We start from the raw sequence: 27,027 nt of genomic DNA, 5'->3' as shown, positions 1-27,027 counted from the left end.
TATTGTTGGTGTTACAGGGCTTGAATTTCGGTGTGGGATTACGCGTATTGAGCATAATTTTACTAATTCCTGCAGATTTTGTGCTCACACCCAAAGTGCAGCACATAAAGACAGTATAGTAACAGTATAACGGATCCGTGCGTCAGCTCTTAAAGTGACAGCAGCCTAATATACCGGCCGCCAAATTATGAGATAATAGGGGTGTAAGAAAAAATCGATACACTTGAGTATCGCAATATTTTATTTTGCAATACTGTATCGATTTTCAAAAACGCAATATCGATTTTTTTATTTATTTTTTTTTTTTACGTCCAAAAATATTCATGGTAAGACCGTAAGACAGTGGTTCACGTTTATGTTGTTTAAATCCCTACCATAGATAGCTATGCTGAGACGCACACGCACGTGCGTGTCCACTGGACATTTTAGGATTGACAGCGGACGGAGAAAGCGTTGAGAGCGACCGAGAGCGTCAAAAAGTTGGGCAGTTCCTTTATACAAATATCAAGCGAAAAACGCAGTCGGCAGCCAATTGCTGTGAGGTTCGGGATGTGACGTCTGTCTTGAGAGTTTAAACATATGCAAATTGTGCCGGAGTTTATGCTGGATTTAGTGCGTAAATCATTTTGTTTACAAATTAGACGTTGTGCAGTTGTTATATAGCCTATATGTTAAATATTTCATTTTGGATGTGTTTATTGTGATTATATTGGCTGGTTTTATAAAAGTTTATACAACTGAAAGGATATCTTTGCTTGGTGCATTTGGAAACAAAGCTTGTCTATTTCTAAATGTAATCGCGTGCATCGTTCACAACAAACGCGAAGAGAGCATCTGGCGCGAGTGATTGCAATGTTAAGTCAATGCAAAGACGCGTTTACGCGCGTCTGGAGGTCCTGCGGCACGAGGCGTTTAGCGGTTCGCCTCATTCGCGCGTCTTTAAAATCTTTTATCACATAAAACTTGATTTCAATATGACACATTTATTTTGTTCACTTTCATCCACTTTCATTCATTTTCGTCCAGTTCACGTTGGTTTTGTATTGTGACAGGGGCTATGTACGGTACCTATTTTCTTTTATTATGGCCTACTTGAGCATATAAACATTTGCTCACTAAGAACCTGTAAACCACAAGCCCAAACTGGCAGTTTGATTTTCTGTGTACTGAATTGTTTACCTAAAGTAAACTTCTTTGACTTTTATGCACATCATGTCTTTTTTTTAAATATTTTTAGTATATTTTACTTTAAAAAAATCCCAATATATCGCCTTATGCACAGTATCGAAATATATTGCAATATATTGAATCGTGACCCATGTATCGTGATACGTATCGTATCGCCAGATTCTTGCCAATACACAGCCCTATGAGATAATATTAAAAATATCTATTTTGCAGTTTTTCCCCATGGTATCGATGTCAAAATGGTGGAAATGCTGAGTGGCTGGTAACTTTGGAAAACCACTAGTCACAGTGGCTGATGAGCAAACACGTGAATGTCAAGCCCTGCTACTGACATTTTAACAATACAAAGCAGGTTTAAAATGGGCGAAGTTGCTGTAACTTCAGCTCGGGTCGCTGTGATGTGTCAGTTTCAGGTTGTTTGGCAGCAGTCTTGTGCTCTCATCTCTCTGTCTCTCCGTACATCGTGTTACTGTGAGTTTCACTGCACATGACAGGCAGAGTGTGTGAGGAACAGAGAGAACAGAGGAAATAACAAATCGCAGGCGAGAAGGAAAGCACTGATCGTTCGTCTCGCTCTGTGATCCCTCCAGCTCTCTGTGATTTTGTGTTTTTATGCCTTTCCTTTTAAAGGTGCTGTAAGCGATTTAGTATTCTGGAGTGCAACCCATAAACTGCTCCTGCTACCTGACAGATATTACTGGAATAGGTTTTGTGTGTGTGTGTGTGTGTGTGTGTGTGTGTGTGTGTGTGTGTGTGTGTGTGTGTGTGTGTGTGTGTGTGTGTGTGTGTGTGTGTGTGTGTGTGGCTGTGACAGTCATAGGCTCTGCAAACAGCAACAGAAGAGTGTGGGAGGCGGCCTCTGCTTTTATAGCCAATCAGAAAGGCTGTCTGATCTGATCTGCCTGTCAGTCATTGTGCACCTTTAGGTTTGTTGACATGACATTAGTTGAGAAGTCTGGTGTGAGTAAGCAAAACAACTCATATGTATGTTTTTTTAATATTTTTAATTGTCTAAATATTAAAAAAATGTAAAATATTTTTTTTAAAACATTTAAGAAATTGTAAAACAATTTCAATGTCATTTAGCAAAATGTAAATTTTAAATATTTAACAATATTAGAAATATTTACATATTAATATTTACATTTTTACACGTCTAAATGTTTAAAAATCTATAGAATATTACATTTTACAAATTTTAAAATTATTTCAGTATCAAAAATATTAGAAATATTTAAATAAATATTAATGTTTGCATTTTTACACTTTATAATATTTTTAAATATATTTTAAATGTCTAAATATTTAAAAATAATAAAATATATATTTTTAAATTAAAGTTAATTTTTTTAGAATAATTTCAATGCTATTTAGCAAAATGGCTCAAAGCAGAATTATAAAACTGTTTTTAAATATTAAAAAATATTATAAATATTTATTTTTATATTAGAAGTCAATATTTACACTTTTCACTTTATTTTTTTTATATATTTATAAATGTGCATAATATTTAAAAATCTTACATTTTAAAAATATATTTATTTGAAAAATATTGCAGATTAATTTTAAAGTCAGTTAGCAAAATGGCTCAAAATGCTTACACTACATCTATATAGTCATTTTAATAAACAATAATTTTAATTTAATCTATATAATAATGATTATTTTAAATCCAAATATTTAAATACAAATATTTATGAAAATCATTTTTTAATGCATTTGAAATATTGTAGAATAATTTCAAAATCAATATGAAATGGCATTCGCAAATGATTTTATTTTCTGTATTGTGACAATACGTTCTTCAATTTTTGAAGAAAAAAATCTACATGCACAAAATTAAAAATATATAGGCTATATTAATAATGTAGGGGAACATTTTATTTGATCCATTGTGGGTAGTGAATTGTTTGATAGTGAATAATGTGTCATGGAGGTTGGAGGAATCGAAAAATAAGTGATTACATTTTGGTGAAAGATTATAAAGACATTTTTTTTTTAGGAATAACGTGCACAGATGAATCATTGACATTATGACTATGAAGAAAGTAAATGGGGTGAACATTAATATTGTGATGTTTGTGCTGTGGTCCTCGCCTGCTCTAGAAGGTTCTGGAGTCGCTCTGCCTCGAGGTCGATGACAAACTTCTTCTCCTGTCGCCGGTCCAGGTCTTCCAGAAGCCTCCGGTAACTCGCGTCGTTGAAGTTCTCCACACAGATGGCGCTGACCTGCCAACCGTTCTGACCCGCCTTCTCCATGATGGCCTGCAGGATCGCGTATCCTAGCAAGAACACCACAAAAACACTCATGTGTGTGTGTTCTAATGTATGTTCACAGTATATCTTTACCTTAAAGGGGGGGTATAATGCCCTTTTCACAAGATGTAAAATAAGTCTCAGAGTGTGTGTGAAGTTTTAGCTCAAAATACCCCACAGATATTTTTATATAGCATGTTAAAATTGTCACTTTTTGAGGGTGAGCAAAAACACAGTTTTTGTGTGTGTCCCTTTAAATGCAAATGAGCTGCTGCTCCCGGCACAGGGGGCGGAGCTACAAGAGCTTGTGTCCTTTTTACCTCACACACACACATGCACTGAACATTTCAAAAACTTTTAGCCTTTTATGTTCAAACCGAAGTCAGACAATGATGGAGAGACTCGAGAAGAAGAGACAACATGTAGAATCAACAGGACATTTCTGAACGGTTAGTTGATGAATTTATGCAGCTCATGTGTAGTTATCTTCTAGTCATTGATTAGCATATTCTGTCATGATAATCTATAAATCGTGTTCAGGGGGCGGGGTTTATGTAAATTCTGGGGTTGGTGATGTCACTAACCCGGGAGGAATGTGGTGTAGTCTCTACCAGCCGTTTGTTGTAGTCCTTAAAAAGCCATTTCTGTAAAAGCAAATATCTCCCTTTGCTTTGAACTTTGAGCGTTGTAACTTTGCAGATGTTGTTTATGCTCAAACAGCAACATTACACACTAACTACAGTTAGAAAAGTCAAATCATAATCAACCACCCCTTTAACATGCGTATAATGCATATATTTGTACATCTCAGTTGTAGACATTGAATGGAGCGCGGATAGACACGCTTGCTTGCGTCTCCTAGAAATGTAGACTTTTAGAAGAGATTAACTCAGTCATTTCTCATCCATTCTCTACAGATTCTTCCAAGAGCAAATGATCGGATCAGTAAATAAATCAGTAAATAAATGTTGAAATATTTTTACAATATAAAATAAGTGTTTTCTATGTGAATATATAGTAAAGTGTAATTTATTCCTGTGATCAAAGCTGAATTTTCAGCATCATTACTCCAGTCTTCAGTGTCACATGATCCTTCAGAAATCACTCTAATATGATGATTTGATGCTCAAGAAACATTTCAGATTATTATCAATGTTGAAAACAGTTCATATTTCTGTGGAAACTGTGATAAGTTTTATTTTTCAGGATTCTTTGATGAATAGAAAGTTCAAAAGAACAGCATTTATTTTAAATAGACTCTTTTGTAACATTATAAATGTCTTTACTGTCACTTTTGAATTCACCTTTCCAGACTGTGTGTGTGTGTGTGTTTCTACAGGTGTGTGTTTGTGTGTGTGCGCTCTGGCTTCATCTCCTGTCCAAATGTCCTGTGTGTGTTCTGCCTTGGTGTGCCAGTTATGTCGGCCAAGAGCAACAGATGTCCTTTAAATTGGCCCTTAGTCGCACCGCAGGACTTTGGACATCAGGACAAATGCAGCATCTGAATGTGAGGGCAACAGATATAACACAAACCACAACACACAGACAGACCACAGATGACCATGAGCTCTCTCTCTCTCTCTCTCTCTCTCTCTCTCTCTCTCTCTCTCTCTCTCTCTCACACACACACACACACACACACACACACACACACACACACAAACACAATAATAAGGAAATAGCACCAGCTGTCCTGTCAGTAAACACAGACTGCCAACAGAGACCTGGAGAATCCTCTGTACACAATCCTCAGTCTGTGTGTGTGTGTGTGGACAGACTCTTCCTCTCACTCCTCATGTCATATGTGTGTCTGTACACAGTATGTGAATTTAGGATACACTTTATATTAAGGTGTCATTGTTACAGTGTAATTATATATTTAAGTACTGCGTAATATTAATTAACCACATGTACTTACTATAGGGGTAGGGTTTGGTTGAGGGTTAGTTGCATGTAATTATGCATAATTTACTGTTATTACTATGGTAAGTACATGTAACATATGTAACAAGGACACTGTAAAATAAAGTGTTACCTGAATTTATACAGGCATGCATAAGCAAATATCATTAATCATCTCCTAACAAGTCCACATATTAAGGTCTGGGTAGATTAGATGGTGAGCAAACAATCAGTTCTCATGATCAACATGTTGGATTCAGGAGAAATGGGCGGGAATAAAGATCTGAGATACTTTAGCCCTGTTTACAGCTGGTGTTAAGATGCGTTTGGTCGATCGGATCACAAGTAGACGAGAGAGAGACACCTGGTGTTTTAATCCGTCTCTTTTGTCCACTTTCACCCACTTTTGTCCTGATTTCTTCCAGGGGAGGGTCTATGGGCGGGTAAAAATGGGGTTTTTTTTAGATCTTTCAATCTAATGGACAAAATAATCTTATTTACATGTGAACACAACCGAAGACGACAGAGAAACATACTTAGTTTCTGCTCTGACAGACGTGAGATCAGCCGAACGCTGTGAGTGTGTGTTAGACATCAGGAATGACGAGATCAGCCGAACGCTGTGAGTGTGTGTTAGACATCAGGAATGATGAGATCAGCCGAACGCTGTGAGTGTGTGTTAGACATCAGGAATGACGAGATCAGCCGAACGCTGTGAGTGTGTGTTAGACATCAGGAATGACGAGATCAGCCGAACGCTGAGAGTGTGTGTTAGACATCAGGAATGACGAGATCAGCCGAACGCTGTGAGTGTGTGTTAGACATCAGGAATGACGAGATCAGCCGAACGCTGTGAGTGTGTGTTAGACATCAGGAATGACGAGATCAGCCGAACGCTGTGTTGTGTGTTAGACATCAGGAATGACGAGATCAGCCGAACGCTGAGTGTGTGTTAGACATCAGGAATGACGAGATCAGCCGAACGCTGAGAGTGTGTGTTAGACATCAGGAATGACGAGATCAGCCGAACGCTGTGAGTGTGTGTTAGACATCAGGAATGACGAGATCAGCCGAACGCTGTCAGTGTGTGTTAGACATCAGGAATGACGAGATCAGCCGAACGCTGTGAGTGTGTGTTAGACATCAGGAATGACGAGATCAGCCGAACGCTGTGAGTGTGTGTTAGACATCAGGAATGACGAGATCAGCCGAATGCTGTGAGTGTGTGTTAGACATCAGGAATGACGAGATCAGCCGAACGCTGTGAGTGTGTGTTAGACATCAGGAATGACGAGATCAGCCGAACGCTGTGAGTGTGTGTTAGACATCAGGAATGACGAGATCAGCCGAACGCTGAGAGTGTGTGTTAGACATCAGGAATGACGAGATCAGCCGAATGCTGTGAGTGTGTGTTAGACATCAGGAATGACGAGATCAGCCGAACGCTGTGAGTGTGTGTTAGACATCAGGAATGACGAGATCAGCCGAACGCTGTGAGTGTGTGTTAGACATCAGGAATGACGAGATCAGCCGAACGCTGTGAGTGTGTGTTAGACATCAGGAATGACGAGATCAGCCGAACGCTGTGAGTGTGTGTTAGACATCAGGAATGACGAGATCAGCCGAACGCTGTGAGTGTGTGTTAGACATCAGGAATGACGAGATCAGCCGAACGCTGTGAGTGTGTGTTAGACATCAGGAATGACGAGATCAGCCGAACGCTGTGAGTGTGTGTTAGACATCAGGAATGACGAGATCAGCCGAACGCTGTGAGTGTGTGTTAGACATCAGGAATGACGAGATCAGCCGAACGCTGTGAGTGTGTGTTAGACATCAGGAATGACGAGATCAGCCGAACGCTGTGAGTGTGTGTTAGACATCAGGAATGACGAGATCAGCCGAATGCTGTGAGTGTGTGTTAGACATCAGGAATGACGAGATCAGCCGAACGCTGAGTGTGTGTTAGACATCAGGAATGACGAGATCAGCCGAATGCTGTGAGTGTGTGTTAGACATCAGGAATGACGAGATCAGCCGAACGCTGTGAGTGTGTGTTAGACATCAGGAATGACGAGATCAGCCGAACGCTGTGAGTGTGTGTTAGACATCAGGAATGACGAGATCAGCCGAACGCTGTGAGTGTGTGTTAGACATCAGGAATGACGAGATCAGCCGAACGCTGTGAGTGTGTGTTAGACATCAGGAATGACGAGATCAGCCGAACGCTGAGAGTGTGTGTTAGACATCAGGAATGACGAGATCAGCCGAACGCTGTGAGTGTGTGTTAGACATCAGGAATGACGAGATCAGCCGAACGCTGTGAGTGTGTGTTAGACATCAGGAATGACGAGATCAGCCGAACGCTGTGAGTGTGTGTTAGACATCAGGAATGACGAGATCAGCCGAACGCTGTGAGTGTGTGTTAGACATCAGGAATGACGAGATCAGCCGAACGCTGTGAGTGTGTGTTAGACATCAGGAATGACGAGATCAGCCGAACGCTGTGAGTGTGTGTTAGACATCAGGAATGACGAGATCAGCCGAACGCTGTGAGTGTGTGTTAGACATCAGGAATGACGAGATCAGCCGAATGCTGTGAGTGTGTGTTAGACATCAGGAATGACGAGATCAGCCGAACGCTGAGTGTGTGTTAGACATCAGGAATGACGAGATCAGCCGAACGCTGAGAGTGTGTGTTAGACATCAGGAATGACGAGATCAGCCGAACGCTGTGAGTGTGTGTTAGACATCAGGAATGACGAGATCAGCCGAACGCTGTGAGTGTGTGTTAGACATCAGGAATGACGAGATCAGCCGAACGCTGAGAGTGTGTGTTAGACATCAGGAATGACGAGATCAGCCGAACGCTGAGAGTGTGTGTTAGACATCAGGAATGACGAGATCAGCCGAACGCTGTGAGTGTGTGTTAGACATCAGGAATGACGAGATCAGCCGAACGCTGTGAGTGTGTGTTAGACATCAGGAATGACGAGATCAGCCGAACGCTGAGTGTGTGTTAGACATCAGGAGTGACGAGATCAGCCGAACGCTGAGAGTGTGTGTTAGACATCAGGAATGACGAGATCAGCCGAACGCTGAGTGTGTGTTAGACATCAGGAATGACGAGATCAGCCGAACGCTGTGAGTGTGTGTTAGACATCAGGAATGACGAGATCAGCCGAACGCTGTGAGTGTGTGTTAGACATCAGGAATGACGAGATCAGCCGAACGCTGAGAGTGTGTGTTAGACATCAGGAATGATGAGAGAACATTGTGATTGGTACGTTTTTCCTCTTCAAACCAAACTTGTGTCTCCAGCCGACAGTTTAAACCCCGTCTGACTCGAGCTCTTCCCATAATGCTCACGCGTTAGGCCAGTAGACGGAGAGAAGACGCTGTTCAGTGGCTGTTTGAACACATTCGGTCACATGAGCGTTTACACTACCAAACATCCGGTCAAATGTGTTTTCGACTTCCTCTGGAACAGTGGACAAGCTCAAAACCTTTTAGACCCATTTACACCTGTATTTAGCCTCGTCCACTTGTGATCCAATCAATCAAAATGCTTCTTAACCCTTGATGACCTGCCATTGAACAATTCTGCCAGAGTATATCTTGAGCCCTATTCAGACGGGACTAGTTTAACATGGAGAGGAGTGGTAAAGTAATAATCACCAGCGCTTCTCTGTGATTTTAGTCCCGTCCGAATGCGTATCTCAGTGATCATAACGGACAATGTCAGGAAAGTGTCACGGTTCATGAATTCACTGTTTTCTTCATGTCTCGTGTATTTGTTGTTCTGTGTTAGTGGGCGTTACCGCTCGTTACCGTTGATCAGCGCGCCAGCTGATCTCATTCCCCGCACCAGCTGCTACTTGTTTACTCTCCTATAAATTCTCATCACAATCTCCTTTCTTTGTCAGATCGTTGTTTGATGTCTCCAGTGTGTGTGTGTATCCAGTCCAGTCGGAGTTTCAGTTCGTGTCCTCGTTTCCTGTTCCGTGTTCTACTGGTTTTCATTCATCTGGATTCTTCACTGTTTCGTCATCTCATCACTCAGCTCCCGTATCTGACCATCTAGTCCCTGCGTTGCCTACCCGTCTGCCTGTCTGCCTGCCTGCCTGTCTATTATCTACCTGGCTATTGTTTCTACCTTCAATAAAGAGATTACTTGCATCTTTGCTTCCTGTTTATTGTTCGTGACAGAACGATCTGACCCTCGTCATGGAAGCAGCGAGTAACCCATCTCACTTGGATGAATTCGTCAGTTCCAGCATTCGGCGCATGGACAATCAGGAGAAGGGTTTGACGGAGACCGCACGGGCAGTCCAGGCATTGGTGACGCAGGTGTCCGAGCTCACCCAGCAAATCCAACATCTGCGAGCTCCCACTGCGCCACCCACACCGGCCGTTCCCCCCACACCACCAGAGGGAGCTTCCCAGTCAGAGCCCCGCCTACCGATTCCAGAATCATACTCGGGTGAGCCTAATTTCTGTAGAGCATTTTTAACCCGTTGCTCAATGCATTTCTCTTTACAACCTAAGACCTTCAGCAATGAGAGTGCCAAGGTGGCCTTCGTGCTCACCTTATTGACTGGGAAGGCAGCACTCTGGGGAACGGCGGTGTGGGAGAATCAAGACCCGTGCTGCGCCTCGTTCCAGACACTCGCCGCCGAGATGAAAAGAGTCTTCGATAGAGCGGTCGCCGGGAGAGAGGCGGCTCGGATGCTCGCGGAACTCAAACAAGGAGAAAGGTCGGTGTCGGAGTACTCCATCGACTTCAGGACCCTGGCGGCGGAGTGTCAGTGGAACGAGGAGGCGCAGTGGGACATGTTCCTGCATGGGCTGGCTGACCGCGTTCAAAGAGAGATCTACGCCCTGGACCTTCCCACTTCATTCAATGGACTGGTTGATCTTGCTCTTCGAGTAGATGCACGATTGTCAAGAGTCGAGCGACGGAGCTTGCCCAGCCGTGGATTAAGAGGTACGGAAAATCAGCGGTTCAGCGGTGGGGACGCGGTCAGCCCTGTCGACGATCACGAGCCCATGCAGGTCGGTCGAGCTCGGCTTTCCCGGGAGGAGAAGGAGAGGCGGAGATCCCAGGGACTATGCTTGTATTGCGGCGCGGCAGGACATTACGCCTATAACTGTCCGTTAAAAGGCCAAGCCCGGCAGTAAGTTTGAGGCTACTGTCGGGTGGGATCTCCGCTGAGAAGACCTCATCAACATCTACGCTCCTCCCGGTAAGACTTAGATGGTCAGTCCACAATCACGACTGTCACGCACTGGTGGATTCAGGGGCCGAAGGTAATTTTATGGACCATTCATTTGCTATCAAGTTTCAAGTTCCTATCCAACCACTCACCCGTAGGATTGCTGTTCATGCACTCAACGGCCAGGACTTACCCACCATCGCACTCATCACCGGACCTATCACCCTCACCACATCAGGCAATCACACCGAGACACTTTCGTTTTACATACTGGACTCACCTCTCGCACCTGTTGTTCTCGGACATCCTTGGCTCATTGATCACAACCCCAAAATAGACTGGCAAAAGAAATCAGTGTTGGAGTGGAGCAGTAAATGTCATGAGTCCTGTCTTGTGTCTGCCTGTTCGTCCGTTTCTGTCCCTTTGTTTCAGGAGGAGGCAGTGGATTTGTCTAACGTGCCCGCGGAGTACCTGGACCTGAAGGAGGTGTTCAGTAAGTCTCGTGCTGCTTCTCTTCCTCCGCATCGTCCCTATGACTGTGCCATAGATTTATTGCCAGGTAAGTCTCCGCCTAAAGGCAAGTTATATTCGCTTTCTGTTCCAGAAAGGGAGGCTATGGAGAAATATATTTCTGATTCTCTAGCAACGGGGTTCATCCGCCCTTCCTCTTCTCCAGCGGGGGCGGGGTTCTTTTTTGTGGGGAAGAAGGATGGATCTCTGCGACCTTGTATTGATTACCGGGGGCTGAACAGCATCACGGTAAAGAATACTTATCCTTTGCCGTTGATGTCTTCAGCTTTCGAGAGGTTGCAGGGAGCGTCTATCTTCACTAAATTGGACTTACGTAACGCTTATCATTTGGTCCGCATTAGGAAGGGGGATGAGTGGAAGACTGCTTTTAACACCCCCAGGGGGCACTTTGAATACTTGGTCATGCCTTTTGGGTTGTCCAACTCCCCAGCAGTCTTCCAGGCACTCGTCAACGACGTGCTGCGAGATATGGTCGATCAGTTCATTTATGTCTACCTGGATGACATATTGATAGTTTCATCGTCTCTCCAGGAACATGTGCAGCACGTCCGACGAGTGCTTCAGAGGTTGCTAGAGAATGGGCTTTTTGTCAAGGCGGAGAAATGCGTTTTTCATGCACAGTCTGTTCCTTTCCTAGGGTACATCGTGTCGTCTGAGGGAATACGTATGGATCCTGAGAAGGTTAAGGCTGTGGTGGAATGGCCAAATCCAGATTCCTGTAAGGCCCTACAGAGGTTTCTGGGTTTCGCCAATTTCTACCGGCGGTTTATTCGCAACTTCAGCCAACTAGCCTCGCCTCTGACTGCCTTGACCTCCCCCAGAACTACGTTCAGGTGGTCAGACGCAGCTGAGGCTGCGTTTGCCAAACTTAAGGGCCGCTTTGTTTCAGCCCCCATCCTTATTGCCCCTGATCTATCACGTCAGTTCGTGGTGGAGGTCGATGCGTCAGAGGTGGGGGTAGGTGCAGTGATATCCCAGCGTTCTTCCACAGACGATAGGATGCATCCATGCGCGTTTTTGTCTCATCGTTTGTCCCCTGCCGAACGCAATTATGACATTGGTAACAGAGAGTTGTTGGCAGTCAAGTTAGCGTTGGAAGAATGGCGTCACTGGTTAGAAGGGTCGGGGGTACCTTTTATCGTCTGGACCGACCATAAGAATCTGGAATACATTAAGACTGCCAAAAGATTGAACTCCAGGCAGGCTCGGTGGGCACTTTTTTTCGGACGTTTTGATTTTACCCTCTCGTACCGCCCGGGTTCCAAGAACATCAAACCCGATTCTTTATCGCGCATTTTTGACCGTTCCGAACGCCCGTCTACTCCCGAGTGCATTTTGCCCGAGACCCTATTTGTCTCCACACTCGTATGGGAGGTCGAATCGAAGGTCAAGACGGCCTTGAAAGGGGTAACGCCTCCGCCCGGGTGTCCACCGAACCGTTTATTTGTACCGGAGGGATTACGGTCTGACGTTATTCAGTGGGGGCATTGTTCCAACATAGCTTGTCATCCAGGAGTTAGTCGTACCAAGTTTTTGGTCAAGCAACGATTCTGGTGGCCGCTTATGGCTCGTGATGTCCACAGTTTTGTTTTGGCCTGCTCAGTTTGTGCCATTGGTAAGACTTCCAATCGACCCCCAGATGGGTTACTTCAACCGCTGTCTGTCCCTTCGAGACCCTGGTCCCATATTGCGCTAGATTTTATTACCGCCCTCCCGCCCTCCCGAGGCAACACGGTAGTTTTGACCGTGGTGGACCGGTTCTCGAAGGCGGCCCATTTCATTCCCTTGCCCAAATTACCCTCAGCCAAGGAGACAGCGTTGACTGTCGTTGATCACGTCTTTCGCTTACATGGCCTCCCGACAGACGTGGTTTCCGACAGGGGACCCCAATTTGTGTCCAAATTTTGGCAAGAATTTTGTAAATTATTGGGAGCGACTGTCAGTCTGTCCTCAGGGTTCCATCCCCAGAGCAATGGTCAAACTGAGAGAGCCAACCAAGATCTGGAAAGGTCGTTGCGATGTTTAGTCTCCAAGAATCCTTCCTCATGGAGCCAACAACTGTCAATGGTGGAGTACGCCCACAATACGTTACCAGTGTCATCTACGGGCCTGTCTCCGTTTGAGTGTAGTGTAGGTTACCAGCCACCAATTTTTCCTAGTCTGGAATCCGAAGTCGCGGTTCCCTCCGCTCACGCCTTCGTCCAGAGGTGTCACCGCACTTGGACTAGAGCCCGTGAGACTCTACTCCAAATGGGGGAGCGCACCAAGGCCAAAGCCGATCGCCACCGGTCTAGGCCTCCCGTATACGTCGTTGGTCAAAAAGTGTGGCTTTCTACTAAGAACATTCCTCTCCGCTCCGTCTCTAATAAACTGGCTCCCAAATTTATCGGCCCGTTCACTGTTACCAAGATCATTAGTCCGGTGACAGTCCGCCTCAAACTCCCTCCGGTGTACAGGAGGATTCATCCCGCCTTCCATGTTTCCAAAATTAAACCCGTGTTTCATTCTTGTCTTAATCCGCCTGTCCCGGTTCCCCCCCCGCCGCGACTCGTAGAAGGGGAACCTACATATTCGGTTAATCGTATTCTGGACTCAAGGCGGAGGGGACGCGGATTCCAGTACTTGGTGGACTGGGAAGGTTACGGTCCGGAGGAGAGAAGTTGGGTTCCTGCTAGAGACATATTGGATCACTCCCTTATTGATGATTACAATCAACAGGTAAGGGAGTCTGGGGACGCCAGGAGGCGTTCCTAGGAGGAGGGGTACTGTCACGGTTCATGAATTCACTGTTTTCTTCATGTCTCGTGTATTTGTTGTTCTGTGTTAGTGGGCGTTACCGCTCGTTACCGTTGATCAGCGCGCCAGCTGATCTCATTCCCCGCACCAGCTGCTACTTGTTTACTCTCCTATAAATTCTCATCACAATCTCCTTTCTTTGTCAGATCGTTGTTTGATGTCTCCAGTGTGTGTGTGTATCCAGTCCAGTCGGAGTTTCAGTTCGTGTCCTCGTTTCCTGTTCCGTGTTCTACTGGTTTTCATTCATCTGGATTCTTCACTGTTTCGTCATCTCATCACTCAGCTCCCGTATCTGACCATCTAGTCCCTGCGTTGCCTACCCGTCTGCCTGTCTGCCTGCCTGCCTGTCTATTATCTACCTGGCTATTGTTTCTACCTTCAATAAAGAGATTACTTGCATCTTTGCTTCCTGTTTATTGTTCGTGACAGAAAGATTACGGCGACTTTTACCTTCAGTAAAAAGGTCTGGAAAAATGACCTCAGGTGATCCTAATCCCGTGCGGATAGACCCGCTGTAAATATGTGAGTAAATATTTCCTGTTTAAAAGTAGTTTTCCACGTTTTGTCAAGTATGGAGACGCTTGAAAAGCATCAGTTGCTTGTGTGTTTGTGTGTTTGTTTGTGTGTTTGCGCACGTGATATCAGGAAGCAGTGTAATACACACATGAGTGTGACGGCGGTGTGTAAAGCGAGTTACTCTCCCACTTCTGCTGGTTTTACTGAGATCTCTGATCCCGTGTGAACTGGCCATTAATATTACAGACGTCCTGTGATAAAGTTACATTACTCCATCTACCCTTGTAAAGTTAATCCCATCCGAATAGGGCTTTAGTATTTTTACATGCTGTGCTGTCATTCTTTTGAGCATTTTCATATGCCATACATCAACAATCTTTAACACCCCCAATTTGAAGGCTATGCATGTAATTTTCAATAGTAACTAGATAAATAGCTCAAAAGTGCAATAAACAAAAAACACAAATTTAAATAGTTTTTTTTTTCTACATATTTTATTAAAATTGCGTCTATGAGCCATCGGAAGACGTAACTATCAATCGCAGATCTATGTGTGCAAAGATGTGCATTTTAGTGTTTTTGTTGTAAATGCATATTACGCAATCTGTGCAGACTCATTAGAGGGAGAAAACAACGCTTGGCTTGATCTGAACGTGTAACGTCTCTGGTTTTGAATGCAAAAATTATTATTGAGCTAGCCATTTGGGTTCAGTTCCTATCGGCTCTTAAACAGAGACGCGCAAAACGGGAGCGTCGGTCAGCCGTGCTGAGAGTTTACCAACAGTGTAAAGTCAGTGTTCATGAAGAAAAGGCAGTTGTGAGAAACTGGCCAAAGTGTCAAACCATTAGGCTCGCGCAGAACCAAGCGCTGGTCAAACATGTCCATTCCAGATGGCCAGTTTCTCTGCTAAAGTGAGCGTGCCAGAACCGATGGCTTTGTCACTGGAGACTTTAGTTTAGCTGTGCTGTTAACATTTGCAAGCCGAGCAGATTCCAGCGCTGTTATAATGTAAATAAAGAGGATTATTATGTATTAAAGGACGTCCACTAACATACACAGGGCTGTAGTGATCCATAGTGAAGATATTGTTCACTTTTTTTTTTCTTTAAATCATTTAAAGACAGAGCAATTGTGTGTCTCAGAGCAACACATAGCAATGTTTGGCTTTCTAAATGAATCAGCATTTTTGAGCGACCCATTCATAAATCCATTCCTGAATGAATCAACCGTTTGAATGAATCAGTTGGATGAATGACTTTAAAGGTTTTAGTTTTATATTTAAAGCATTTTATTTAAAAAAAAAGTTTCTATATATGTGTGTTTGTGTTCAAAATATTATGTTTAAAACATTAGCAGTATTTATGCAATTGTAATGGCAGAGTAACAGGGTTCCCACACCTTGGTTAACTGGACTTTCAGGTCCAATACCCTCAAATTCAAGGACTTGATGTAGGGACACATTTCAAGTGAGAGCAAGGTTACATTGTGTTAACTTGTAAGACACATTGTTACAGTTTTCATGTGTTAAACACAGCTTCTTCTTTTAGCATGAATTTTTGGCCATATGTGACCCTGGATCACAAAACCAGTCACATGGAACAATTTTATGAAATTGAGATTTTACATCACATGAAAGCTGAATAAATAAGCTTTCCATTGATGTGTGGTTTGTTATGATAGGACCAGTGTGCGAAATACTCGACCCCCCCGATTAACCCATGAGACCCCCTGAAAGCCTCAAAAGCAAAATTTGAAGGGGGTCTCAAATTTTACTTAAAAAAATTTAACTGAAAAAAACACCTACTGAAATGTGTTTTTTTTTTTTAAATAATAACTTGACCAAAACCACTTTTTTGTCAAATAAAGGAGGAGACAACATATTACAGACTGTTTTTACGAGCGTTCATGCTTAAGGTTGCCAGATTTCAATAATTTAAACACCTGTCAGTGGTTTTCTGTTAAAAGAACACGTTTTCTACTCGGTCTTTTCAATAGTATCTGGCAACCATGCGCGCGCTTTCTACGCTGCTGAGGAAGTGCGGATGATCTGAAAACACCTAGTGTGCTGAGTTCAATTCCATCAGAGTTCCACGATCTTCATTTCAGATTTTCTACTTAAATTAAAGTGTCATTCAGTCGGTTTCCGTTCTGTCACGAGCCGCTTGGGTTGTTTGTGTGACTAAATCGGCGAACAAAATGCAGGCTGATATTGTCACATCACGATCGGTCATTCATACTGCAGGCTCTCATTTACAAGTGCACTGATTGCGTGCCATGCTCGATAGACTATATTACCTTAATTATTATTATTTTTTTCTCGATAGGCTATACCTGGCATGCATTAAGTTGATTGCTCTTGTAAGTGCGCCAGATGTGCAAATTATTGTCATGTCTGCATTGTAATGCACAACTTTACCTCACCTTGTTATAAAACAATGTGCATTCAAACAACTTTAGCCAATGTAACCTCCTATGTCAGTGTTGCTTATATAGCATATGATATTGCATTTGCGTTTGTTTGAAATGTAACATCTATGCAAAATAATCCTTGAATAATTTCTTAAGGCCATTCCCGTTTCGAATATGTGATTTGTGTATTGTCAACAATAAGCATAAACATTATGCATTTCCATTTTGTAGTGTGGATCATTCATTGCAACAAAAATCAGTTTTCTTATAAAAAAAACTTCATGCTACTGCCCACTGACATGCTTTTAAAGCTACTGTTGTCCCTTTTTTTGGCCTTCAAAACACCTTAAAATGCACATGTCGAGATCGGGAAAATCTAAATTTTTCGGGGGGGCATGCCCCCGAACCCCCCTAGCAAGATCATTTTTGGGACATCTGTATTTATACAACTCTAGCTGCATCGGCCCTGCACCCAGTAAAGACAGTGATGCAGTGATCCCTTGAAATATTGTAATGTTATAGGCCTACTGTATATTGAGAAAATTTAGATCGGTATTGCGAAACAATCGGGAGACGGGGACCCCCCCGAATATTGACGGGTATTTCGCACACTGGATAGGACAATATTTGGTCGAGACACAACTATTGTAAATCTGGAATCTGAGGGAGCAAAAAAATCTAAACATTGAGAAAATCTCCTTTAAAGTTGTTCATTTATGTTGGCGATTGTGCAGCATTCACTCACACAAATACATGTTTTATATATTTACGGTAGGAAATTTACTAAATATCTTCATGGAACATGATCTTTACTGAATATCCTAATGATTTTTAGCATAAAAGAAAAATCGATAATTTTGACCCATACAATGTATTGTTGGCGATTGCCACAGATATACCTGTGCGACATGTGACTGGTTCTGTGATCCAGGGACACATATGACAGAGATCTGATATTCTATATGTCGTATTTCTGTTTTGCATAAAACTGAAGAATATTCGGTACATCCTATACTGTATTCTGAAATGATCTGGTATTAATTTTTGCATGAAACTATGAAACGTTGAGGTTCCATCGTAGTAGTTTCGTGCGCGCGTGAACGTCATGGCAACGTACAACACAAAGTATCTCACGCGGGAAACACTTAACGTAACTAACGTAAATCAAGCAAGCTAGTATGCATAGGCCACGAAGTGTTGGCAAAATAAAACATTAGCAGACCGGAGGGACTAATATGGATAATATTTTTTTCCAGAAAACTTGCACAAAATAAATTCAAGTACTTTCAAGGACCCGTATCTAAGTGTTAATTTTCCAAAACTTTCCGAGCTTTCAGATCCACAAACTTCAAGGATTTCAAGAACCCGTGGGAACCCTGGAATAAATTCTGCATCTTCTGTGCCACTTCTGCAGTGTAAAAATGTATTTTGTTGATGATTTGATTTGTTAATAATATGTAAAAAAACAAATCTGACAAAAAAAGATGATGCATTCTTCTAATAAGGTTAGGAAAAAATTATCTTTTAATGGTTAAAAATGCCCCTGGAATCAATTTATGGTGGCAAAAGTTATTTCTGTCACTGTGAACTAACATGAGGAATATGAAAACGTTTCCACGACAGGCCTAAACAACCCGAGATATCAGCAAAAAAACTAATAATCGTCATCAACAATATCCCATAAAATATTGAGATATCATTTTTTGTGAATATCGCACACCCCAAAGACATTTCTGCTAAAGTCATTGCTGTTTCTGTATAAATGTAAAAGTGTCTTTTTAATAAGCTTTCCTGTGTTAATCAAGCTACGAGACAAACTGTTGTTTGTTGTTTTACATCTAAAGTCTCAGTAGAGTCCTGGCCAGAAAGGCAGCTTTAAGCAAAATAAAAGAGTTTAATGAAAAAATGTAAGTGTTCATTTTTGTTTAGTTAAATCAGCTGAGAATCAAATGAACAGATTTCTTTTTTCCACAAGCATCCTGACTCCATTTCAGCGCTGCCGCTGATGCTAACGTCTCTAGACAAGCCGGACGTTCCCCTGCGATTAACCGTTTCACATGTGTGCCAGCGAGCGATCCGAGGAGACGTTTTAGCGGACGGGGATATTTACGCAATGCAGATCTGTGGACGGAGCTGTGAGGTCAACGCAAGTGTCTCCGAGCCAGATAAACCGCAGGGAATCAACAAAAAAAACAAGCAAAATTGACTGGAAAAACATTATGCTGCTTCGCTCCTCAGATAAAGCAACTCGTATTGAACGACTAGGGGTCAAATTCAAGCCTCAGCGCTTATTTATCGAGAGAGGAGATGAAGAAAATGAAGATGAGGGAAGAAAGCGGATGCGAGTAGATCCATTTCTCGCCTTTAGGCGGGAGATCACGGATGACTGAATGACTCTGGTGTGGCTCTGGGCGCGAGGATGAGCAGTTAACGCTCCACTGACCTCCGCGCTGTGGAAGAACAGCAGGAGCGAGATCTCGGGCCTTCACTGGCCCAGCGCTGGGCTTAAACTGGGCCGGAGAAGAGCCAACTGCAGCCTGGCAAACCATATCAGGAAATATGGAAATATCACACAGACTGGACTAGCCTCGCTCCAGGACTCCCATGATGCCAGACAAGAGAATTAGACCGCAGATGTGCTACAAATGTGTGCGCACTTTTAAAAATAAAGCTTCCAAAACATAGAAGAAGCATTTTCTGGCTCTTTAACCCTTTAGAACCGGCTGTGTCGTCGCAGACACATGCAAGCTGTATTCATTTTACCGTAACTCGTCAACCGTTTGCACTATCAAAACCATTCAAATTGCCATTGACAGTAGACAACATGCGCTTTTCGGCAATATAAGGCTTATATTATATTGCTTTCCGTCTGCAAATGACAGCAGAGCGGGAAGGAAGGATTTGAACAGAGAGATATGACGAGCGGCAGGTTAGAGTGTTTTGGATTGCATAAAATAATAAAAGAAACGAACAAATACATGGCCAAAGAAGTGTTAGACAGCAGAAGAGGGGATTGGGATGATTTTTAATGAAACTTGGGAGGTGAATGGCTGTTACTCTTTCACGTATCTAAGCATGTAGTGTGTGCATGTGTATGTGTGTGTGCCGCCTATGAATGCGTGCATTTGTATGTGTGTGTGTGTGTGTGTGTGTGTGTGTGTGTGTGTGTGTGTGTGTGTGTGTGTGTGAAAAAAAGTGTCCTAAATGAAATCTGTGCAACCCAATGTCACAAAAAAGACTTGTATATATGTATTGTAGTTCATTTTTCAACTTTAAAGTGTTAGTTTCTTTCGTTTTATTTTTTTTTTTCTAAATAAAAATCTGTAAAAAAAAATATTTTTGTCTATTTAAATTCTATTTACAAACTCACCACACACAGTAGGCTAATGGTCAATAACTGTAATTAGTTTAAAGCTAATCTTTTCCTGAAAAAGATGACACCTTGCACATAGTTTTAGAATTGTACAGTCAAAAAATCTAAATATGTGAAAAACACCTATTTTAGCTTCAGGTTCTAAAGGGTTTTCAGTGAACATTCTAAAAAGAACCTTCTGTGGAATGGAAGGTTCCGTGGATGTCTTCATGGAACCATCGACGCCAATAAAGAACCTTCATTTTTAAGAGTGTATTTGTGAAGGTATAATTGTGTAGATTTAAGCTTTAGTATATTTATATTAATTTATGTTTATCAGTCTTGTCTTTTATAGATGTATGTTTTTGATATGTACAGTAGCAATCTGGTGTTGATCCCAAAAGTATCTAAAAGAAACATTTGATTAATTTATAGTCAATAAGTCATTGGTGATGAATCAGAATGACGCTCATGAATCCTGATGTAACATCAAACATTCCCTCCAGTTTTCCGCGATTCCACGATCCCTGAGTACAGCGTAAATTCAACGAAATTATGCATTTTTCGCTATCCGGCATAATTCGCCATTTTAGCTTTAAAATTACTTTATTTTACAGTGTCCTTGTTACACATGTTACATGTAATCACTGTAGTAGTAACAGTAGTTACAGGCAACTAACCCTAAACCAAAACCTAACCCTATAGTAAGTACATGTAGTTAATTATTATTACTCATGTATAATTACACTGTAATATGGACACCTTAAAATAAAGTGTAACCACACTTTAATTTACAGTCCTTTTTCCCATGTACATACTGTGAATTTATTATAGTAGTTACAATAACTGTGTAATAACTAGGTACTAACCCTGAACCTAACTTTAACCCATGTAGTTACCTTATATTACAGGTACTTTCTTAGGTAAGTACACTGTAAGTGCACATACTTTAAAATAAAGGTAACAATAACAGTAAATTATGCATAATTACATGCAACTAACCCTCAACCAAATCCTAATCCTATGTAGTTGCTTAATTTTACTACACTGTAACAATGACACCTTAAAATAAAGTGTAACCAAAATAAATGTCAGATTCGAAATGTGTTCAAAATCTTAATGTTTTTCTCTCAATATTCAACATAAGAGAGAATTGAATCGCAGTTTCACCGCATTTGATTGGCTGGTCACTACTGATGTCATAGAGTGATGTCACTGATGGCATAAACTGAGGATCAGAGAAAGTTGATTGGTTTGGTTTTGTCAGCTCGAACCCTGTAACCCTGAGTCTGTTCAACTACGGGCCCCTGATGAGTTCAGCGCTGACACAAAGCTTTGACATGTTTGATGAGTGTGTGTTTCTGACGCTCCTTACCTCTGTCGGTGTCGTACAGGAACACGAAGCGGCTCCAGTCGTAGTGGTCGAGAAGACTCATTAGCGCCCCCCGGATGGAGGGCCGAAGCTGTAGCACGAACTGAGTCTCGCCCTCGGCGGGGAAACTGGGCGTCACCAGAGAGATGTGCAACGCACTGCAGAACGACGTCAACGTGTGGACCGAGCGCTTGTCGTACAGGCCGAAGATCGCGAACACTCCTCGGGAATACTGCGAACAGACTGCGAAGAAAGAGAGGCAGACTGTAAGTGCACAGAGAACATCTCACACAGTGAACAACAAGAAGGAAAGACAAACAAATACAGGGTTTGATACTTTGAAAATCGAATTTTTAAGTTACCAGCCATTCAGAACCTCTACTAGCCAAAACAAAATGCTCAGAAATAAACCAGATTAATAGTCACTTCTTAGATATAAATATTTTTTTAATTAAATCTGATTCTGAATCATTGAATGGCTTTCAGTTTTACTACAGCAACATCCTTGTGTTGAAATATGACAAAAAAAATTCTTTGTGATTTCGCTTATAAAACAATTTATTTCATTGTAGTTTTCAAATATAGCTTACTCTATAAAGTGATCAAATAAATACATTCCTGTGTTTTTAATGTTAAAGGAGAACTCGGCAACTCTAGCGAACTCTAGTCACTTCTTCGCTGATTTTCCCTTTTGTTGTCGCATGTTTTCCCCACGAGCTCCCCCTACAGCTGTGGGGGGGCGTATATTTCACAACACAGTCGTAAAAAACTCACTTGCGGCGGCCTCCTCCCCCTCTCTACCGCTGCTCATGTGCGTTTGTTATGATCGGAGCAAGCCAACTGTATCGTGTGGAGTTATGTCTACCGAGGTGGGTAATCTGGTAATACATCATACATGCGTGTGTGTTTATGTCGAATTGCCGTAAAGCGATTTGTGTTTCGCGCTCGTTCTCGTTCTCGCTTTCGCTTCTCACGAGACTTCCAATTTCTATCTTGCCGGGACGGTAGTGAACAAGTTGCAAGGTTGGTTTTCCGCCTGGGAACGCTGGGGGGAGCGGGGAAAGTCACCAATATCACCAGAACAGGTTGTTTAACCATCCAAATGATTTCTAGACAGTTTTATTAAGTTAAAAAAGCTACCAAGTTCTCCTTTAATCAAACAAAAAAGGACACAGAAAATATCACTCGCTGCTCTTGGCTGAATAACTTTTGTAACCTTAATAAGGATTAATCTGTTTAATTTATTCAGTGAAGACTATGCAGTGTTATTTTACACCTTATTACTTTATTCAGTGACTATCAAAGACAAGTAACAGTAGTTTTCAGGTAATGTTGAAAATTTATATTAGTCAGGCTACTAGTTTAGCTGTGGTATTAAAACTGGAATAGAGAATTGTTCATTTTCACTGGTATCTAAAACTTTGGTGTCAAAACCGCCTGAAAAAACAGTTTCATGGCCTGTAAAAATGGCCAGTTTCATGGGCAGAAAGTTAGTTTTAGGCTCTGTGTATATATATATATACAGTATATATATACAGGGTGGGCCATTTATATGGATACACCGTAATAACATGGGAATGGTTGGTGATATTAAAGTCCTGTTTGTGGCACATTAGTATATGTCATGGTCACCACCCATCTTGAGGAGTTTGCCCCCTCACATATACTAATGTGCCACAAACAGGACTTTAATATCACCAACCATTCCCATGTTATTACGGTGTATCCATATAAATGGCCCACCCTGTATATATATATATATATTATTACACATACTATACATTAATTTAAAAATTGTCAAAATGGCAGAAATCGTACAGTAAGCTATAATAGGAATAATTGTCTTCATGCAAAATATATATTCTTCTTTTGATTTTGAGGTGAAACAGGTTTCTTGACAGGTTTCGTAAGATTTAAGATCAATAATAAACACATTTTTCCACGTTTTTCTGAGAGAGAGTGAAAGAAAGAGACTTCAGTAGTCAGTTTTTCATTTTCAAAGGAGTCAAGCAAACACACACACATTCACACAGTTTGTCTGTCGGTTCTTTGATGTAAGTTTAAAACGTTGCGTTTTCTATGAATGACATACTCTGGTTTTTCACTGCAGGATCAAACAGACTGTTCTTGCTCTCCTCTTTTATTTGTCACTCAGGTGTTTCTATCATAACAGTCTTTCTCGGAAACTCAATTTCGTCTCTCTAAAGAATTTGTCTGTGTGTTTGTAAAATATTGATAAAAAGATTAACATCAATTTGAAAAACATCCATCCCTCTGTTGGCATGATGGAATTATTGATGATGAAAAATAATATGAATTTCTCTATCATAATGTACTGTCTGATTCATCAACAGACCAATTAATGGAAGGACGAACCGTCTGTCCAGTTATTTATAGACTGAACGACACTCTCGACTCACAGGGGGAAAATATCAGTCACCATGGAGACACAGGCGACAGTTTGTAAAAGTGCTGTGATGATCAGGATGGGCTGATTATGGAGGAAGAATAATGTTTTATTAATACAATGTTAACTGTAAAAACCAAAGTCTTACAATGCCTTATCAGAGACTTGAGGGGAAAAGATTGTTGCTGAAGTGGAGAAAGTTATTTTGAGGAAACATTATGAATTTTAGTTGTTTTTATGAAAACTAAAACATGAAAGATCATTACTTTGAATAAAATAATATATATAATTTGTCACAACTGATGTGGTAGTTCTCAGAATGAAGACGAGGAAGACTAAATGCTAACTTTCTTTAATAAACACGAAGATAATACATGGAGGAAGGCAGTGAGAACAATCACACAAACTACTCATAGACGAGAACCGACAATGAACTGAAAGAAACGGGGTATAAATACACAGGGAACTTAACGACAGACAGCTGAACGTAATTAGTAACCAAGGAGACTAACTAGCTGGTGATCAAGACTGAACTGAAGCATATGAAACCAACACACAGAAATTAACACGACACAACATAATACTGTCAGTACTTCACCCTCCCGCGCGGCGCGACCTCGCGCCGAATGTAAAAGTCCAACTGAGGAGGGAAGGAGGGAGGGGGTTTTGGAGGAGGACGAGGAGAGTCTTAAGATGGACAGGAGACAGGAAGGGAGAGCAGAGAGGAACACCAAGGCGGAACTGGCTGAGGGAGGAGCCAACGCAGAGTCCTAAACGTCCTACAGGGCGGAGCCTGGGCATCGACCAATGGCAGTGGGACGAGCTGGAGACCATGGAGAAGCCGTAAGGGTGACGTCGCAGGCTTGGAGGGCCGAGGTGAAGTTATCGGTTCGAGAGACCGAGGTGGAGATGGGGACCTGGCAGAACAGGGCGACACCGAAGGCAGCGAGGACTACGGTGGAACCAGAGGGAAGGGGATCCCGGTGAAGCTGAAGGGGCGGAGGGTTGAGGCACAGCCGAAGGTCCGGAAGTCCACAGCGAAACCAGGGTGATGAGAGACCAAGGTGGAACTGGAGGGATGAGAGAGCCCGGTGGAATCTTGGTGATGGCGGACCACGGCGGAGCTGAGGGAGCGTAGAGCCAAGGCGGATCCAAAGGGCTGACAAGTCTAGGTGGAGAACTGGGCCTGGAGAACTGAAGTGTCGCCTGGGGATCTGTATCACAGAGCCGAGCTGGTGTCGAAAGAGCCCGAGGTGGAGCCAACGAGCTGGCGGGAATCAGTAGCGAGGGCAGAGTTGAGGAGCTATGAGACACCAGTGGGGTAGATAAGTCCAGGGAATATGATGGAATCAGTGGAGATGGTGACAATGGGGTGGGCAAGATATTGGGTGGGATCGCGTCATCCATGCTAGAGAATGTGGTAGGCTGGAGTGGGATGAGCTCTGTGGTACAGTTGATGAGCCAGCATTTGGACTGTGTGGCTGGAACAGGAACAGGTCGAGGAACAGGAGCAGGAACAGGTCGAGGAGCAGAAACAGGTCGAGGAGCAGGAACAGGAGCAGGTCGAGGAACAGAAACAGGTCGATAAGCAGGAACAGGTCAAGGAGCAGGAACAGGAGCAGGTCGAGGAACAGGAACAGGTTGAGCTGCAGGAACAGGTCTTGGAGCAGGAGCAGGAACAGGTCTTGGAGCAGGAGCAGGAACAGGTCTTGGAGCAGGAACAAGAACAGGTCGAGGAGCAGGAACAGGAGCAGGTTGAGGAACAGGAACAGGTCGAGGAACAGAAACAGGTCGAGGAGCAGGAACAGGAGCAGGTCGAGGAACAGGAACAGGTTTTGGAGCAGAAACAGGAACAGGAACATGTCGCTGATCAGGAACAGGTCGAGAAGCAGGAAAAGGAACAGGTCGAGGAGCAGGATCAGGAACAGGTCGAGGATCAGGAACAGGTCGAGGATCAGGAACAGGTCGAGGATCAGGGACAGGTCGAGGATCAGGGACAGGTCGAGGAGCAGGAACAGGAGCAGGAGCAGGAACAGGTCGAGAAGCAGGATCAGGTCGAGAAGCAGGATCAGGTCGAGAAGCAGGAACAGGTCAAGGACCAGGAACAGGTCAAGGACCAGGAACAGGAGCAGGTTGAGGAACAGGAACAGGTCGAGGATCAGGAACAGGTCGAGAAGCAGGAACAGGTCGAGGAACAGGAGCAGGTCGAGGAACAGGAACAGGTCGAGGATCAGGAACAGGTCGAGAAGCAGGATCAGGAACAGGTCGAGAAGCAGGATCAGGAACAGGTCGAGAAGCAGGAACAGGTCGAGGAGCAGGAACAGGAACAGGTCGAGGAGCAGGAACAAGAGCAGGTCGAGGAACAGGAACAGGTCGAGGAGCAGGAACAGGTCGAGGAGTAGGAACAGGTCGAGAAGCAGGAACAGGTCGAGGAACAGGAGCAGGTCAAGGAACAGGTCGAGAAGCAGGATCAGGTCGAGGAACAGGAACAGGTCTTGGAGCAGGAACAGGTCGAGGAGCAGGAACAGGTCGAGGAGCAGGAACAGGAGCAGGAACAGGTCTTGGAGCAGGAACAGGTCGAGTAGCAGGAACAGAAGCAGGAACAGGTCGAGGAGCAGGAACAGGTCTTGGAGCAGGAACAGGTCGAGGAGCAGGAGCAGGAACAGGTTTTGGAGCAGGAACAGGTCGAGGAGCAGGAACAGGTCTTGGGACAGGTTCTGACGTGGCGGCGGCCATCCTGGCTGAGGGCTCAGGCGGCATGACGTCGGTGGCCATCTTTACCGAGGACTCGAAAGGTATCACATGACGAAGTTCATGCTGGGCAGGCATGACATGAAGACATTCAGGCTTGATAGGTATGACGTGAAGCTCAGACTGTGCAGGCCTGACATGACGAAACTCAGGTTGGGCAGGCATGACGTGAAGATATGCAGGCGGTGTGGCGAGGAAGATGGCTGGTGATGGTGGTTGATCGTGGCAAAGAACATGTTCTTTAGGACGTCATCTGTCCAGTTGACCTGGTGTGAAATTTCTAGGAACTCTTTCACATATTCTTCGATCGAGTGGGCATTCCGGAAACAGATT

General features: G+C 43.1%; 1 protein-coding gene across 1 annotated transcript in view; it reads right to left on the bottom strand.

The window, feature by feature from the left end:
- The window catches only part of gria4a (glutamate receptor, ionotropic, AMPA 4a), a gene marked incomplete at both ends in the record, with an annotated part of 91,746 nt that extends 66,396 nt beyond the window's left edge, over nt 1-25,350 (bottom strand). Inside the window, 3 exons of the mRNA XM_081370037.1 lie at nt 3,286-3,470; nt 21,540-21,800; nt 24,900-25,350. Coding sequence (XP_081226163.1) covers nt 3,286-3,470; nt 21,540-21,800; nt 24,900-25,350 — 897 coding nt within the window. The remainder of the gene's footprint in view (nt 1-3,285; nt 3,471-21,539; nt 21,801-24,899) is intronic.
- Between the last annotated feature and the right edge of the window lie 1,677 nt (nt 25,351-27,027).

This window comes from Scardinius erythrophthalmus, assembly GCF_964197995.2.
Source record: "Scardinius erythrophthalmus genome assembly, chromosome: 7".
Lineage (NCBI taxonomy): Eukaryota > Metazoa > Chordata > Actinopteri > Cypriniformes > Leuciscidae > Scardinius > Scardinius erythrophthalmus.
Note: the sequence above shows the minus strand (reverse complement) of the source record. Positions and strands in the feature narration are given on the sequence as shown.